At 54.0% G+C, this 18,296-nt stretch overlaps 2 protein-coding genes across 3 annotated transcripts; one reads left to right on the top strand and one right to left on the bottom strand.

The window, feature by feature from the left end:
- Positions 1 to 67: 67 nt before the first annotated feature.
- LOC117968101 (large ribosomal subunit protein uL5) lies at positions 68 to 4,181 on the top strand. The gene is made up of 6 exons (XM_059019174.1): positions 68 to 187; positions 2,390 to 2,540; positions 2,800 to 2,906; positions 3,265 to 3,396; positions 3,872 to 3,982; positions 4,091 to 4,181. The coding sequence occupies exons 1-6, from the start codon at positions 182 to 184 to the stop codon at positions 4,118 to 4,120; spliced, it is 537 nt and encodes a 178-aa protein (XP_058875157.1). The 5' UTR covers positions 68 to 181; the 3' UTR covers positions 4,121 to 4,181.
- Positions 4,182 to 11,783: 7,602 nt separating this feature from the next.
- Positions 11,784 to 16,393, bottom strand: LOC117414037 (kelch-like protein 31). Of its 2 annotated transcripts, none has more exons than XM_059019154.1 (3): positions 16,262 to 16,393; positions 13,470 to 14,844; positions 11,784 to 13,224 (listed from the first exon to the last, which is right to left on the bottom strand). In XM_059019154.1, exons 2-3 carry the CDS (start codon positions 14,660 to 14,662, stop codon positions 12,468 to 12,470), a joined length of 1,950 nt encoding a protein of 649 aa, XP_058875137.1. In that variant the 5' UTR covers positions 14,663 to 14,844; positions 16,262 to 16,393; the 3' UTR covers positions 11,784 to 12,467. The 2 variants fall into 2 exon arrangements, with proteins under 2 accessions (XP_058875137.1, XP_058875138.1); XM_059019155.1 differs by having other exon boundaries at positions 13,470 to 14,747; positions 16,262 to 16,358.
- Between the last annotated feature and the right edge of the window lie 1,903 nt (positions 16,394 to 18,296).

Raw genomic sequence — 18,296 nt, forward strand, 5'->3', positions numbered from 1 at the left:
AACTGCAGCCCTGAGTTAATGAACACGGTAATATAAATCACCGGTTCAATAATAAACACCGATAAGGGCGCTGATGATTCATGATTGACAGCCTGCTTGCACGCGCTCCCGGCCGGCGCGCGCCCGCTCCGGGTATAAGAGCGAGTCCCGGAAATCTCGCGATCTCTTCCAGTGCACCATCATGGCGGTGAGTAGCTGAGGAGCAGGGGGGAGACGGGCTAATGGCGTCGGTTTACTGTTTATAAATCTGTTTCCATCGGCCTCGGCGGCGCCTTTCCGCTTACAGATAACCCCTGGTAGCTAACGACGTGACCACGATACGTTAAACCCAGGCCGTATGGACCTGCTGGGACCAGGGGATGTGAAAAACAAACATAACAACAGTGATGATCGGTCCCCCCGCACTGCTCGCTCCGCCGGGCCTGTCGGTACCGGGCGGGGTGTTTCTAGTGGAGCGTCTCGGCTCGGGCAGTGTGGTAGCTGGGAGGGTGTGGACGCTGGGAGCTGTTTTTCTCGTAATCTGTGCATTCCAGGTTGTGTTCCGCCTGGGTGTGTGTGTTGTGTTGTGTGCGGATGGGAGATGTCCAGGCTTGCTGGCCTCTTCAACACCGGTCTGTGAACGCGAGTGTAACCCGCTGGAGGATTCAATCCGGCGCTTATATAATCAGGGCGGTGTCGAGGCTTCCGGGTCAGTCCTGTGTTTTCGGTCAGCGGTTTCGGAACCGGTTCGGTTTAGCGTCGCTAGTTAAAGTTCGGACGTGTTTCGAGGATACAAGTGGAAGCTAGTCGTGATGTGTGCACGTGTCACTTGGAGGTTTCGTTCAGTCTGGACTGGTTTTACTGTAATGTGAAGTTTTGAACCGGGCACGTATGGGGATCTTATCTAGAAACCGGAGTGCTTCATGGATAGGAATGTGTTGCTTTTGAAGCAGGCCTCGTCACATAAGCGGACTCGCGTCTGTAGTGATCCCATAACCCCAGGGAGAGTGACAGAGTAGCGGACTGTACTAGAGGACCTGCTAGCGACCTGTATCTTGTGGTCAGGTCTTTAATATTGGTTTGACGTGTCCGTGTTTTATCATCGTGTTTTCAAACTGACGTCCTCGCTGTCACCCCGTTCTGTAGTGTGTGTCTGGCCCTGTGTTCAGTGTGGTGTGCCTGCATGATCACACGTGTGTGTGTGTTTCCTCTTGCATGTACAAGGTCGTGTGTAGTGTAAGTTGTTTGTGCATTAGTGTGTGTTTTTCAGTGTACATTACTGTGTGTGTGCAGGGCTATGTATCGGTGTGTAACCGTGATCCTGTGTGCAGTGAATAGCCGTGGACCTTACTATCTCTGTGCAGGTGTGTGTATCTCTGGGTGCAGGGGTCTGTGTCTCTGTGCAGGGTGTGTGTCTCTGGGTGCAGGGGTCTATGTCTCTGTGCAGGGGGTGTGTATCTGGGTGCAGGGGTCTATGTCTCTGTGCAGGGTGTGTATCTCTGGGTGCAGGGGTCTATGTCTCTGTGCAGGGGGTGTATCTCTGGGTGCAGGGGTCTATGTCTCTGTGCAGGGGGTGTGTATCTCTGGGTGCAGGGGTCTATGTCTCTGTGCAGGGGGTGTGTATCTCTGGGTGCAGGGGTGTGTATCTCTGGGTGCAGGGGTCTATGTCTCTGTGCAGGGGGTGTGTATCTGGGTGCAGGGGTCTATGTCTCTGTGCAGGGTGTGTATCTCTGGGTGCAGGGGTCTGTGTCTCTGTGCAGGGTGTGTATCTCTGGGTGCAGGGGTCTGTGTCTCTGTGCGGGGGGGTGTATCTCTGTGCAGGGTGTGTATCTCTGGGTGCAGGGGTCTGTGTCTCTGTGCAGGGTGTGTATCTCTGGGTGCAGGGGTCTGTGTCTCTGTGCAGGGTGTGTGTCTCTGGGTGCAGGGGTCTGTGTCTCTGTGCAGGGTGTGTGTCTCTGGGTGCAGGGGTCTGTGTCTCTGTGCAGGGTGTGTATCTCTGGGTGCAGGGGTCTGTGTCTCTGTGCGGGGGGGTGTATCTCTGTGCAGGGTGTGTATCTCTGGGTGCAGGGGTCTATGTCTCTGTGCAGGGTGTGTATCTCTGGGTGCAGGGGTCTGTGTCTCTGTGCAGGGTGTGTGTCTCTGGGTGCAGGGGTCTGTGTCTCTGTGCAGGGTGTGTGTCTCTGGGTGCAGGGGTCTGTGTCTCTGTGCAGGGTGTGTGTCTCTGGGTGCAGGGGTCTGTGTCTCTGTGCAGGGTGTGTGTCTCTGGGTGCAGGGGTCTGTGTCTCTGTGCGGGGGGGGGTGTATCTCTGTGCAGGGTGTGTATCTCTGGGTGCAGGGGTCTGTGTCTCTGGGTGCAGGGTTCTTAGGGTGTATCTGTGTGTGTAACCCGGCCCCTCTGTTTGCCTCGCAGGATCAGGGTGAGAAAAAGGAGAACCCGATGCGTGAGCTGCGAATCCGCAAGCTGTGCCTGAACATCTGCGTGGGGGAGAGTGGAGACAGGCTGACCCGGGCTGCCAAGGTGCTGGAGCAGCTCACCGGGCAGACCCCCGTCTTCTCCAAGGGTGAGTGGATCAGAACCGAGCCCTGGGGGTGGAGGGGTCTCCTCCCAGCTCTACACTGTGTATGAACTGTAACCGTCTTGTCTCATCTCTCCTCTCAGCTCGCTACACTGTGTATGAATTGTACCCCTCCCCTCCCCTCCCCTCCCCTCTCGTCTCCTCTCAGCTCGCTACACTGTATGAATTGTACCTCTCCCCTCTCGTCTCCTCTCGGCTCGCTACACTGTGTATGAATTGTAACCCTCTCGTCTCCTCCTCTCAGCTCGCTACACAGTGCGCTCTTTTGGAATCCGGAGGAATGAGAAGATCGCAGTGCACTGCACCGTCCGCGGAGCCAAGGCAGAGGAGATCCTGGAGAAGGGGCTCAAGGTGAGGGGGGTGCTGGACTGCTCATTCTGGGGGCCAGCGTGGGATTTGTGAAGGTTGATCGGGGGGGGTATTCACAGAATTGGGAATGGTTGAACTACGGGGCATAGAGCAGCTAGCCGATGGGGAGCGAGCTGTCTGTGTGTGTGAAGCAGGGGACACTTATTCATCCAACACTACAGACATGTCATCACATAACAGAAGAGCCACATGGACAGTGATGTTACTGCTGACGCCTGCACTGGTGCACCCCTTCCTCTCCCATGTAGAGATGCACAATACCCAGACTGGAGTAGCGTTTGCATAGTTAAGGGGTGAGCTGCTCTGACCTGTGTGTGTCTCTGTCTGTCTGGCTCCGCAGGTCCGGGAGTACGAGTTGAGGAAGAACAACTTCTCCGACACCGGCAACTTCGGCTTCGGCATCCAGGAACACATCGACCTGGGGATCAAGTATGACCCGGGCATCGGAATCTACGGGCTGGACTTCTACGTGGTGAGTACCCCGCCCCGCGCAGGGGCACAGAGCACCAGGGAGGGAGCGTGTGTGTGTGAGCGAGCAGTACAGAGCACCAGGGAGGGAGCGTGTGTGTAAGCGAGCAGTACAGAGCACCAGGGAGGGAGCGTGTGTGTGTGAGCGAGCAGTACAGAGCACCAGGGAGGGAGCGTGTGTGTAAGCGAGCAGTACAGAGCACCAGGGAGGGAGCGTGTGTGTGTGAGCGAACAGTACAGAGCACCAGGGAGGGAGCGTGTGTGTGAGCGAGCAGTGCAGAGCACCAGGGAGGGAGCGTGTGTGTGTGAGCAGTACAGAGCACCAGGGAGGGAGCGTGTGTGTGAGCAGTGCAGAGCACCAGGGAGGGAGCACGTGTGTGTGTGTGAGCAGTGCAGAGCACCAGGGAGGGAGCGTGTGTGTGTGTGTGTGTGTGTGAGCAGTGCAGTGCAGTGAAGTCTCTTCCTCTCGCTCTCCGCAGGTCCTGGGACGCCCCGGCTTCAGCATCGCTGATAAGAAGCAGAAGAGGGGCCGCATCGGATCCAAGCACAGGATCGGAAAGGAGGAGGCCATGCGCTGGTTCCAGCAGAAGGTGAGTGTCGGGGTAGGGGGGGGGGGGGGCGGCTTGCTGGGTAAAACAGTTGTGTGTGTTTTAACTAGTGTTTTAACCAACTAACCAGTTTTTCTTTCTTTGTTTCAGTACGATGGCATCATCCTCCCTGGCAAATAAACAGCTCTATTTGTAATTTTTGATTTGAGAATAAAAAATAATAAAAAAAAAAATCTTCAAATTGTGACTGCTCTTCTGTTAATTGTGTGGGGGGGGGTGGGGTTTCAGAACGGGCAACTGTGCTGTGATTGGCTGCATGGATGTGTAGTTTGAATGCTCCAGTCGTATTCTATTATAGATTAGTCCCCACTCCATGACGGCTGTAAAATCACCTGTCTGCATACAGACCCCGTCTCGCACGAGGCTGCGTGCGGTACACGCTGGCGTCTGTATGCAGACCCCGTCTCGCACGAGGCTGCGTGCGGTACACGCTGGCGTCTGTGTATGCAGACCCCGTCTCGCACGAGGCTGCGTGCGGTACACGCTGGCGTCTGTGTATGCAGACCCCGTCTCGCACGAGGCTGCGTGCGGTACACGCTGGCGTCTGTGTATGCAGACCCCGTCTTGCACGAGGCTGCGTGCGGTACACGCTGGCGTCTGTATACGCAGACCCCGTCTCGCACGAGACTGCGTGCGGTACACGCTGGCGTCTGTGTATGCAGACCCCGTCTCGCACGAGGCTGCGTGCGGTACACGCTGGCGTCTGTGTATGCAGACCCCGTCTTGCACGAGGCTGCGTGCGGTACACGCTGGCGTCTGTATACGCAGACCCCGTCTCGCACGAGACTGCGTGCGGTACACGCTGGCGTCTGTGTATGCAGACCCCGTCTCGCACGAGGCTGCGTGCGGTACACGCTGGCGTCTGTGTATGCAGACCCTGTCTCGCACGAGGCTGCGTGCGGTACACGCTGGCGTCTGTGTATGCAGACCCCGTCTCGCACGAGGCTGCGTGTGGTACACGCTGGCGTCTGTATACACAGACCCCGTCTCGCACGAGGCTGCGTGTGGTACACGCTGGCGTCTGTATACACAGACCCCGTCTCGCACGAGGCTGCGTGTGGTACACGCTGGCGTCTGTATACACAGACCCCGTCTCGCACGAGGCTGCGTGTGGTACACGCTGGCGTCTATCTCTTGCAAGCGCTTCATGTTTTGCAGTATTGAGTTTCTTGCACTCCTGTAAAATCGTCGGTAAATAAAAGGCTCTGAGGCTGTACTGTTGGGGTACAAATCATATTTCTTTATTTTTGGGGTCTCTCTTTACAAGCTTTTCCTGCCGTCGCACTCGCTGGACTCTCCGAATCCGATCGGGTCTCTGGTTCCGGTCGGTGCCAGTGCTGGTGTGAGCGGCCCGTCTTCACGCTGCATTCCTGTTTCAGCTTCCCTTTGGAAGGAGGCTCGGGTCTGTGTGCCACGTCCTTCATCAGCCTTTACAAACACACTGCTGGGAAGTGCAGTCTTTATATGAGGACTTGTGGAAGATGCAAATGCATGCTGAGCTCCTGTGAGGCTGGGAGATGATCGTGTGTTGCCTTGTTTTGCATGCTGTGCTCCTGTGAGGCTGGGAGATGATCGTGTGTTGTCTTGTTTTGCATGCTGAGCTCCTGTGAGGCTGGGAGATGATCGTGTGTTACCTTGTTTTGCATGCTGAGCTCCTGTGAGGCTGGGAGATGATTGTGTGTTGTCTTGTTTTGCATGCTGAGCTCCTGTGAGGCTGGGAGATGATAGTGTGTTGTCTTGTTTTGCATGCTGTGCTCCTGTGAGGCTGGGAGATGATCGCGTGTTGTCTTGTTTTGCATGCTGAGCTCCTGTGAGGCTGGGAGATGATCGTGTGTTGTCTTGTTTTGCATGCTGAGCTCCTGTGAGGCTGGGAGATGATCGTGTGTTGTCTTGTTTTGCATGCTGAGCTCCTGTGAGGCTGGGAGATGATCGTGTGTTGCCTTGTTTTGCATGCTGAGCTCCTGTGAGGCTGGGAGATGATTGTGTGTTGTCTTGTTTTGCATGCTGAGCTCCTGTGAGGCTGGGAGATGATCGTGTGTTGTCTTGTTTTGCATGCTGTGCTCCTGTGAGGCTGGGAGATGATCGCGTGTTGTCTTGTTTTGCATGCTGAGCTCCTGTGTGGCTGGGAGATGATCGTGTGTTGTCTTGTTTTGCATGCTGAGCTCCTGTGAGGCTGGGAGATGATCGCGTGTTGTCTTGTTTTGCATGCTGAGCTCCTGTGTGGCTGGGAGATGATCGTGTGTTGTCTTGTTTTGCATGCTGAGCTCCTGTGAGGCTGGGAGATGATCGTGTGTTGTCTTGTTTTGCATGCTGTGCTCCTGTGAGGCTGGGAGATGATCGCGTGTTGTCTTGTTTTGCATGCTGAGCTCCTGTGTGGCTGGGAGATGATCGTGTGTTGTCTTGTTTTGCATGCTGTGCTCCTATGAGGCTGGGAGATGATCGCGTGTTGTCTTGTTTTGCATGCTGAGCTCCTGTGAGGCTGGGAGATGATAGTGTGTTGTCTTGTTTTGCATGCTGAGCTCCTGTGAGGCTGGGAGATGATCGTGTGTTGTCTTGTTTTGCATGCTGTGCTCCTGTGAGGCTGGGAGATGATCGTGTGTTGTCTTGTTTTGCATGCTGAGCTCCTGTGAGGCTGGGAGATGATTGTGTGTTGTCTTGTTTTGCATGCTGTGCTCCTGTGAGGCTGGGAGATGATCGTGTGTTGTCTTGTTTTGCATGCTGTGCTCCTGTGAGGCTGGGAGATGATCGTGTGTTCCCTTGTTTTGCATGCTGTGCTCCTGTGAGGCTGGGAGATGATCGTGTGTTGTCTTGTTTTGCATGCTGTGCTCCTGTGAGGCTGGGAGATGATAGTGTGTTGTCTTGTTTTGCATGCTGAGCTCCTGTGAGGCTGGGAGATGATCGTGTGTTGTCTTGTTTTGCATGCTGTGCTCCTGTGAGGCTGGGAGATGATAGTGTGTTGTCTTGTTTTGCATGCTGAGCTCCTGTGAGGCTGGGAGATGATCGCGTGTTGTCTTGTTTTGCATGCTGTGCTCCTGTGAGGCTGGGAGATGATAGTGTGTTGTCTTGTTTTGCATGCTGAGCTCCTGTGAGGCTGGGAGATGATCGTGTGTTGTCTTGTTTTGCATGCTGAGCTCCTGTGAGGCTGGGAGATGATCGTGTGTTGTCTTGTTTTGCATGCTGAGCTCCTGTGAGGCTGGGAGATGATAGTGTGTTGTCTTGTTTTGCATGCTGAGCTCCTGTGAGGCTGGGAGATGATCGTGTGTTGTCTTGTTTTGCATGCTGAGCTCCTGTGAGGCTGGGAGATGATCGTGTGTTGCCTTGTTTTGCATGCTGAGCTCCTGTGAGGCTGGGAGATGATCGTGTGTTGTCTTGTTTTGCATGCTGAGCTCCTGTGAGGCTGGGAGATGATTGTGTGTTGTCTTGTTTTGCATGCTGTGCTCCTGTGAGGCTGGGAGATGATCGTGTGTTGTCTTGTTTTGCATGCTGAGCTCCTGTGAGGCTGGGAGATGATCGTGTGTTGTCTTGTTTTGCATGCTGTGCTCCTGTGAGGCTGGGAGATGATAGTGTGTTGTCTTGTTTTGCATGCTGAGCTCCTGTGAGGCTGGGAGATGATAGTGTGTTGTCTTGTTTTGCATGCTGTGCTCCTGTGAGGCTGGGAGATGATAGTGTGTTGTCTTGTTTTGCATGCTGAGCTCCTGTGAGGCTGGGAGATGATAGTGTGTTGTCTTGTTTTGCATGCTGAGCTCCTGTGAGGCTGGGAGATGATTGTGTGTTGTCTTGTTTTGCATGCTGTGCTCCTGTGAGGCTGGGAGATGATCGTGTGTTGTCTTGTTTTGCATGCTGTGCTCCTGTGAGGCTGGGAGATGATAGTGTGTTGTCTTGTTTTGCATGCTGTGCTCCTGTGTGGCTGGGAGATGATCGTGTGTTGTCTTGTTTTGCATGCTGTGCTCCTGTGAGGCTGGGAGATGATCGTGTGTTGTCTTGTTTTGCATGCTGTGCTCCTGTGAGGCTGGGAGATGATCGTGTGTTGTCTTGTTTTGCATGCTGTGCTCCTGTGAGGCTGGGAGATGATAGTGTGTTGTCTTGTTTTGCATGCTGAGCTCCTGTGAGGCTGGGAGATGATCGTGTGTTGTCTTGTTTTGCATGCTGAGCTCCTGTGAGGCTGGGAGATGATTGTGTGTTGTCTTGTTTTGCATGCTGTGCTCCTGTGTGGCTGGGAGATGATCGTGTGTTGTCTTGTTTTGCATGCTGTGCTCCTGTGAGGCTGGGAGATGATTGTGTGTTGTTTTGCATGCTGTGCTCCTGTGAGGCTGGGAGATGATTGTGTGTTGTTTTGCATGCTGTGCTCCTGTGAGGCTGGGAGATGATTGTGTGTTGTTTTGCATGCTGTGCTCCTGTGAGGCTGGGAGATGATAGTGTGTTGTCTTGTTTTGCATGCTGTGCTCCTGTGAGGCTGGGAGATGATAGTGTGTTGTCTTGTTTTGCATGCTGAGCTCCTGTGAGGCTGGGAGATGATAGTGTGTTGTCTTGTTTTGCATGCTGAGCTCCTGTGAGGCTGGGAGATGATAGTGTGTTGTCTTGTTTTGCATGCTGTGCTCCTGTGAGGCTGGGAGATGATCGTGTGTTGTCTTGTTTTGCATGCTGAGCTCCTGTGAGGCTGGGAGATGATCGTGTGTTACCTTGTTTTGCATGCTGAGCTCCTGTGAGGCTGGGAGATGATAGTGTGTTGTCTTGTTTTGCATGCTGAGCTCCTGTGAGGCTGGGAGATGATCGTGTGTTGTCTTGTTTTGCATGCTGAGCTCCTGTGAGGCTGGGAGATGATCGTGTGTTGTCTTGTTTTGCATGCTGAGCTCCTGTGAGGCTGGGAGATGATAGTGTGTTGTCTTGTTTTGCATGCTGAGCTCCTGTGAGGCTGGGAGATGATAGTGTGTTGTCTTGTTTTGCATGCTGTGCTCCTGTGAGGCTGGGAGATGATCGTGTGTTGTCTTGTTTTGCATGCTGTGCTCCTGTGAGGCTGGGAGATGATCGTGTGTTGTCTTGTTTTGCATGCTGAGCTCCTGTGAGGCTGGGAGATGATCGTGTGTTGTCTTGTTTTGCATGCTGTGCTCCTGTGAGGCTGGGAGATGATCGTGTGTTGTCTTGTTTTGCATGCTGAGCTCCTGTGAGGCTGGGAGATGATCGTGTGTTGTCTTGTTTTGCATGCTGTGCTCCTGTGAGGCTGGGAGATGATAGTGTGTTGTCTTGTTTTGCATGCTGAGCTCCTGTGAGGCTGGGAGATGATCGTGTGTTGTCTTGTTTTGCATGCTGTGCTCCTGTGAGGCTGGGAGATGATAGTGTGTTGTCTTGTTTTGCATGCTGTGCTCCTGTGAGGCTGGGAGATGATCGTGTGTTGTCTTGTTTTGCATGCTGAGCTCCTGTGAGGCTGGGAGATGATAGTGTGTTGTCTTGTTTTGCATGCTGAGCTCCTGTGAGGCTGGGAGATGATAGTGTGTTGTCTTGTTTTGCATGCTGTGCTCCTGTGAGGCTGGGAGATGATAGTGTGTTGTCTTGTTTTGCATGCTGAGCTCCTGTGAGGCTGGGAGATGATCGTGTGTTGTCTTGTTTTGCATGCTGTGCTCCTGTGAGGCTGGGAGATGATCGTGTGTTGTCTTGTTTTGCATGCTGAGCTCCTGTGAGGCTGGGAGATGATCGTGTGTTGTCTTGTTTTGCATGCTGAGCTCCTGTGAGGCTGGGAGATGATCGTGTGTTGTCTTGTTTTGCATGCTGTGCTCCTGTGAGGCTGGGAGATGATAGTGTGTTGTCTTGTTTTGCATGCTGTGCTCCTGTGAGGCTGGGAGATGATCGTGTGTTGTCTTGTTTTGCATGCTGAGCTCCTGTGAGGCTGGGAGATGATCGTGTGTTGTCTTGTTTTGCATGCTGAGCTCCTGTGAGGCTGGGAGATGATAGTGTGTTGTCTTGTTTTGCATGCTGTGCTCCTGTGAGGCTGGGAGATGATCGTGTGTTCCCTTGTTTTGCATGCTGAGCTCCTGTGAGGCTGGGAGATGATCGTGTGTTGTCTTGTTTTGCATGCTGAGCTCCTGTGAGGCTGGGAGATGATAGTGTGTTGTCTTGTTTTGCATGCTGTGCTCCTGTGAGGCTGGGAGATGATCGTGTGTTGTCTTGTTTTGCATGCTGTGCTCCTGTGAGGCTGGGAGATGATAGTGTGTTGTCTTGTTTTGCATGCTGTGCTCCTGTGAGGCTGGGAGATGATCGTGTGTTGTCTTGTTTTGCATGCTGAGCTCCTGTGAGGCTGGGAGATGATCGTGTGTTGTCTTGTTTTGCATGCTGAGCTCCTGTGAGGCTGGGAGATGATCGTGTGTTGTCTTGTTTTGCATGCTGAGCTCCTGTGAGGCTGGGAGATGATCGTGTGTTGTCTTGTTTTGCATGCTGTGCTCCTGTGAGGCTGGGAGATGATCGTGTGTTGTCTTGTTTTGCATGCTGTGCTCCTGTGAGGCTGGGAGATGATCGTGTGTTGTCTTGTTTTGCATGCTGTGCTCCTGTGAGGCTGGGAGATGATAGTGTGTTGTCTTGTTTTGCATGCTGTGCTCCTGTGAGGCTGGGAGATGATAGTGTGTTGTCTTGTTTTGCATGCTGTGCTCCTGTGAGGCTGGGAGATGATCGTGTGTTGTCTTGTTTTGCATGCTGAGCTCACAGGAGGAGGGTGACGTTTTACACATATAAAGCACTGGGAACTAATTGAAAAAAAGAAAACTGCTAATTCAATATATCTGTGTCCAGAACTACCTCAGAACTTTTTTTTTTTTTTTTTTTTACTATTTTCAGTACTTCATGCATTAAAGGGTTAATACCTGCGTGTGTCCAAGTTCTTACTTTGTCCCTTTGGAAAATCAAACTAAACCAAACCCTCCTTGCAGAATAATCTCCATAACTCCACAGTGTCCTGTGTGAGGTGTCCAACCCTCGTGCATCAGATTCACTGTCCTGTGTGTCCATCCCTCGTGCATCAGATTCTCTGTCCTGTGTGTCCAGCCCTCGTGCATCAGATTCACTGTCCTTTGTGTCCAGCCCTTGTGCATTTCTATTGGAGAATATGTTCTGTAATGTATTAACCTGAGCTGAATACTTTAGAATAAACGAAGGCTGTTACCCTCTTTTTCTAACTTTTTAAATCATACTGGCTGTGCTCGGTAACTCTTTTCAGAAACGCTTATTTTTCCTCTTTGCTCCAGTAAGCCCCCCCCCCCCTCGCACTCGTGCTCTCAGTGTCTGGCTCAGGACAGGCAGCAGCTGTCCTGGCTGGCATGACTCTGCTTCCTCCCGCCCCCCTCACACCTGTCTCCAGATCTCACTCGCTCTCCTCAGCTTTGCCTTTTTTGGTGCTCCGCGCCGGCCTCGTAAATCCTGCACCGAGAGAAGCAGCTGCAGCGACGCGGTGATGAAGATCAGAAATAATCCATGCAGGGCTGCTGTGTGCCTGCCTCCTCGCTTCATGGTGTTTTGTGACGGGTTTCTTCCCTGAGTCTCGGGAGTCTCCAACATGTTTTAAAACTTGATTCTTCTTCAAATCTCTTCGCTCCACTAATCCATCTCTCTCTCCTTCGTTTGCATTTCTACTAGCCTTTCTTTCTTTAGTTGCGGTAGATCTTTAGTTCTATAAAATATGAAACTTTATTTTTTCTTTATAATAACTTGTCTCTGTTTCTCCTTTAATAATAAAAAATGGATTCACTTCAAGTGAAAACTACACTTTTCTTGTCAGCTACACGAAAATCCTACAGCTGTCTTTTTAGAAATTAAAAAAAAAAAAGTTAAAAACATTGAACTAAACCACCAGTGTTTTTTTTTTTTTTTGTTTTGTTTTTTTTTGCTTCTCCTCGTTTCTCTTTTCATCATGTTACCAAACCCCCCCCCCCAATCCCAGGAGCCGCTGGGAGCTGCTGAAGCCCTGCTGGAGATGAGAGGCTACAGGCTCCTGGTCTAGTCTGAGTCGTGTGCTTCTCATGCTCTTCCTAATTCACACTCTATCAAAAACAGACAAACGAATACTATAAGAAATCACCCGGAGACGCCTGCTGAGGTTTCTCAGCGTCTCCGGCTTCTCTGTGCTTCTGTTTCCAGGTCGCACTGCCAGAGCCTGCTGTGGGCCGGTTTCACTCATCTTTCACCACATACAGCAACAGGCTGGTTTCACAGACCCAAGTCGAGTTTTTATTTTTATTATTATTATTATTATTATTATTATTATGATTGCTCTTGAGTGTTTTAAATGAACAGGGGTAAACGCTCAATCAGAATTCTACCAGGTGAAACTAAAGTGCAGAAACGCTTTTGTCTGCTTGACTCAGTTTCTTTCAGTTCTACCTGAGAATTGTGCTTGAGCGTTTCCATGTTGTTAAGCCCGAGACCGGTGCTGATGGGGTGGGGGGGGGGGTCTGTGAAACCAGCCGTGAGACTCCTCGCTCCCATGTTACACGCGGGCTGGCTCGGAGGACGCGGCGCTGCTAGCTCTGGACTCTGTGTTTCTGTGGAGCTCCGTGGCCGTGGCGCTGCGTGGCAGGGTCAGGGTGCAGCAGGACACACCGACGGTGGCCTCGGGCAGCTCGTGGTCCTGCCCCCACTCGTTGAGCGCGGGGTCGAAGGTCTGCACGCTCTTCTTGTAGCGCTTCTCACTCTCGTTCCAGCCCCCCAGCAGGTACAGCCTGCCCTCCACGGAGGTGAGGCCGGCCGTGCTCACCCCCACGGGGAGGGGCGCCATGTAGCTCCACTGGCCCGTGGCCGGGTTGAAGCTCTCCACGGGCAGCACGTCCACTCGCTCGCCCCGCGGCCCCAGCTGGCTGCCCCCCACCACGTAGGCTCGGTCCCCGAGGGAGGCGGCGCAGTGCCAGCCACGGGGGGTGCTGAGATCCGTGGCCCGCGCCCAGCTGTCCGTGGTTGGGTCGTAGCGGCTCACTGTGCGGGAGTAGGCGCTGTTGATGTAGCCGCCGGTCACCAGGATGGTCCCGTTGACCGTGGCCGAGGCGTGGCAGCACCGTGGCATCTCCATGACCGCCCGTGGCTGCCAGGCATTGCTGGACGGCACGTAGCACTCAACGGTGGACAGGATCCCCTCGGCACTGCGGCCCCCGATCGCAAACAGCTGCCCGTCGAGGGCGCTCAGGCTGAAGTGGGTGCGGCGCTGGCGCATGCTGGCCAGGTGCAGCCAGGTGTTGAAGCGTGGGTCATACCTGCAGAGGAGAGGGAGGAGCAAACACAGGGCATTCTATTAAAGCTTTTCAAGCAGACAGTGTCAGAGCCCAGTGTGACACAGACACTACAGACAGTACCGTGCACACACAGACACTACAGACAGCACCGTGCACACACACAAACACTGCAGACAGCACCGTGCACATACACACACACACACTAGACAGCACCGTGCACACACACAGACACTGCAGACAGCACCGTGCACACACACACACAGTACCTGCAGAGGTTGCTGACGGCGTGCTTGGCCTGGTTGCGCGCGTCGTTCTGATCCTCCCCGCCCGCCACGTACAGGAAGCCGTCCATCACGGCCACGCACTGGTTGAAGCTCTTGGCCGGCATCTCGGAGAGCTTGTGCCACGCGAGGGAGTCGGGGTCCCTGCAGAGCACCTCCCTGCTCAGGGCCTTCTCCGTGAGCGAGGGCCGGCCCCCCACGGTCACCAGCGCGGACCGGCCGGCCCTGCTACTGGTGCGCTGTGACTGCAGCCCGTTCTGCTGGAAGGGCAGGAGGTGGTAGTTCATGGCCTCCACGAGCAGCCGGTGGCACTCGGGGTCCTGCATCATGCGCGGCACGGGCTGCACGTGGCTCACCAGCTCCTGGGCGGGGATGGTGCCGAAGCGCACGTGGTTCAGCAGCTCGGCGGCGTGGCGGCTCCGGGGCGGGTCGAACTCCAGCCAGCGGAGGGCGCTGTGGAAGGCGTCCAGCTCGGAGGGGAGCAGCAGGGCGTCATCGCTCAGCAGCTCGCGGATCTGCTCCAGGGTGAGCCGCAGGAAGTGGTCGGACCGGGAGAACTCCATGAAGGAGGCCCGGATGAAGCCGCGGGCCGCCTCCCCGGCTCCGTTCAGCCCGTACGCCGCCGCGATGTTGGAGATGTACATGCAGTTCTCCACGCTCATCTCCTGCAGCAGGAAGTCGCTGCACATCTGCACCAGCTGTGGGATCTGGAGGGTGGTGGCAGTGGCCACGGTGCAGCCGATGGTGTACAGGGACAGGTTGACTTTGCCCATGTAGGCGTAGGTGATGACGCTGGCCAGCCCGAGCGGGGACAGGGAGTCCAGCTCCACCCTCTGCACCCCGGGGTCTCTCTTCAGCAGCTCCCGGAAGTGCAGGCTGCAGGAGGCCATGACCAGCTTGTGGACGTCGAAGGACTTGGTCTTGGTGGCCAGCACCAGGTCGGTGAGGAGACGCTCCTGCCGCATGCGGCTGAACTCTTCCAGCAGGGCGGCGCCGTGCTCGGGGTGCACCATCTCCGTGGAGCTGCAGGGGGACCCCGAGTCCCGCAGCCCGTTCAGCAGGTTCAGGTGGTCCACCTCCAGCGGGGTCTCCTCGATCAGCACCCCTCCAGAGACGGGCAGAGGCTTCTCCAGTGACACGGGCTGCCGCTGACGAGCACTCTTCTTTTTGGGGGCCATGGTGGCTGGGTGGTTGGCTGGGTGGTTGGCTGGGTGGGTGGCTGGGTGGTTCTCTGGCTGGGTGGCTGGGTAGTTGGCTGGTTGGCTGTACAGGTGCAGGCAGGTGAGGGAGGGAACGAGAGATTGAGAAAGGAGGGAGGGAGGAGTTAGGAGGGAGTGACTGAGCAAGGGGGAACACTGCTCTGTGGGAAGAGAAAGAGAGAAGTCATTTTAATTAGAATTCACAGACCTGGCTGAACACATTCATGAAAGTGTAAAAACGTAACTTGAACGCTCAGCAATCACCACAAAAGAAATGCCGAGGTCTAGCAGGCAAAACGTTTCGACAGAAGCGTCCTGGATATCGAACAGGAAGCTCAAGACGGTGAGGTTTCTTTTTCCATACACAAGAGGTAATCGTGCAGTTATGCCCGGCCTCTGAAGGGGTGACCGCGCCCTGTGCCACGTGCTCCTGCCCTTCATGTGCCCTGGTAAGGAATCAGCGCCCGTCCCGGAATAGCAAAGAGAGGAGCATTCCTGAGCTTGTTTATCAGAGTGAGCGCCGGGGGTCCTGTTACAGGCTGGGCTATTAATATCCACACAGAGAGGGGAGGAGAGGAGCTTCACTGGCTGAGTCAAAACTCTGCACCGCACTCCACCTGCTTCACTTTGCTGTGTTTCTGTTTCCATGGGGGGAGAGGGAGGGGGGAGGGTTATATTTAGAGAGTGCTGCTGCTTTTATGCAAGTCTCTGGAACTTGGAAAATTCCCCTGACGGCAGCAGAGACCAAAACAAGGGGTCTGGCTGTAGAAGCCCTTCAGTGGAAATCACTGTGTTTATTATCAAAGGGTACCAATAAAACATTAAAAACACCCTTTCAATTTTACAGGATGAAAAAAACACCAGACGGGCCTTGAACTGCCTTGAATGTAAAACCTGCCGTGTCTGTTTGTAAAGCACAGAGAGGTTTGGTAAAGCATACGGAAGCATTGTAAAGCACAGAGAGGTCTGGTAAAGCATAGGGAAGCATTGTAAAGCACAGAGAGGTCTGGTAAAGCATAGGGAAGCATTGTAAAGCACAGAGAGGTCTGGTAAAGCATAGGGAAGCATTGTAAAGCACAGAGAGGTCTGGTAAAGCATAGGGAAGCATTGTAAAGCACAGAGAGGTCTGGTAAAGCATAGGGAGGTCTGGTAAAGCATAGGGAAGCATTGTAAAGTACAGAGAGGTCTGGTAAAGCATAGGGAAGCATTGTAAAGCACAGAGAGGTCTGGTAAAGCATAGGGAAGCATTGTAAAGTACAGAGAGGTCTGGTAAAGCATAGGGAAGCATTGTAAAGCACAGAGAGGTCTGGTAAAGCATATTAAAATCATGGCAAACCAGGGTAGACTATGGTAAATGCCCTAGTATAGCCATGGAAAGGCACACACAGTCACTGCATGTCTGATGAGTTCTCAGTGAGTCAGTATAAAGGAGTGAATAAGAAAATGCCGTGCTGACGGCTCTCAGATCTTCCTGTTCCTCTGAGAGTTTTCTCTCCGTGAAAGGTGACCTTTCCAGCACCAGCACACATGAAGAGCAATTCTATTACAATCCAGTGAAACGCTTTGAAAAGCTCTTACCTGAGTTTCTAATGCCTCTCTCTCTGTCTCAGTACGTCTGTCTGTCCGTCCCTGGGCGCAGTGTATCTGTCTGTCTGGTCCGAGGGAGAGTGAGGAGCTTCAGAGGCTACTTTGAGAGACACTGAGGGGTTCTGAAACTGGAGAGCTCCTCTCCCAAAACGCTCAGCACCCCCCCCCCCCCCTGTCACATGTGAGCTGCTGCTGGATTGGAAAATCACTGCCTGACAGACACACAGACACACAGACACGCAGACTGGCATACAGACACACAGACACACAGACACACAGACTGGCACACAGACACGCAGACTGGCACACAGACACACAGACTGACACACAGACAGACAGACACACAGACTGGCACAGACACACAGACACACAGACTGGCACACAGACACACAGACTGGCACACAGACACACAGACAGACACACAGACACGCAGACTGGCACACAGACACACAGACTGACACAAAGACAGACAGACACACAGACTGGCACAGACCGCAGACAGACCAGACACGCAGACTGGCACACAGACACAGACTGGCACACAGACACACAGACTGGCACACAGACACACAGACACGCAGACTGGCACACAGACACGCAGACTGGCACACAGACACACAGACTGGCACACAGACACACAGACGCAGACTGGCACACAGACACAGACAACAGACTGGCACACAGACACGCAGATGGCACACAGACACACAGACACGCAGACTGGCACACAGACACACAGACACAGACTGGCACACAGACAGACTGGCACAGACACAGACACGCAGACTGGCACACAGACACACAGAGGCACTCAGACACCGACAGACACAGACACGACAGACTGCAGCACAGACACGACAGCACAGACACCAGACACAGCACAGACACAGCAGACTGGCACACAGACACGCAGACTGGCACACAGACACAGACTGGCACACAGACACACAGACTGGCACGCAGACACAGCCACAGAACGACTGGCACGCAGACACAGACTGGCACACAGACACACAGACTGGCACACAGACACCAGACACACAGACAGCACAGACACCAGACAGACAGACTGGCACACGACAGACAGACTGACACACAGACACACAGACACACAGACACACAGACTGGCACACAGACTGGCACAGACACACAGACTGGCACACAGACACACAGACACACAGACAGACACGACACAGACTGGCACACAGACACACAGACAACAGACACACAGACTGGCAACAGACACACAGACTGGCACGACACAGACAGACGACACAGACTGGCACACAGACACAGCACACAGACACACAGACTGGCACACAGACACACAGACGACACACAGACAGACACGACAGACAGCACAGACTGGCACACAGACACACAGACACACAGACACACAGACTGGCACACAGACACACAGACTGGCACAGACAGACTGGCACACAGAACGAGCAGCAACGACAGACACACAGACACGCAGACTGGCACACAGACACACAGACCACAGACTGGACACAGACACGCGACTGGCCACAGCACACGACAGCAGAAGGCACACAGACACACAGACACCAGACTGGCACACAGACACGCAGACTGGCACACAGACACACAGACATGCAGACTGGCACACAGACACACGATGGCACCAGACAGCAGGACAGACACAGACGACACAGACCAGCACAGACTCGGCACACAGACACGACAGACTGCAGACAGCACAGACACGCAGACAGCACACGAGCAGGCACAGACACACAGACTGGCACACTGACACACAGACACAGCAGACTGGGCAGCACAGACACCAGACTGGCACACAGACACACAGACTGGCACACAGACAGCACACAGAGCACGACACAGACAAGACAGCACTGGACACGACAGACAGAGCACAGCAACAGACACAGACTGGCACACAGACACACAGACTGGACACAGACACACAGACTGGCACGACAGACACACAGACGCACACAGACACACAGACTGGCACTCAGACACACAGACACACAGACTG

This window comes from Acipenser ruthenus, unplaced genomic scaffold (assembly GCF_902713425.1).
Source record: "Acipenser ruthenus unplaced genomic scaffold, fAciRut3.2 maternal haplotype, whole genome shotgun sequence".
NCBI classification, from domain to species: Eukaryota; Metazoa; Chordata; class Actinopteri; order Acipenseriformes; family Acipenseridae; genus Acipenser; species Acipenser ruthenus.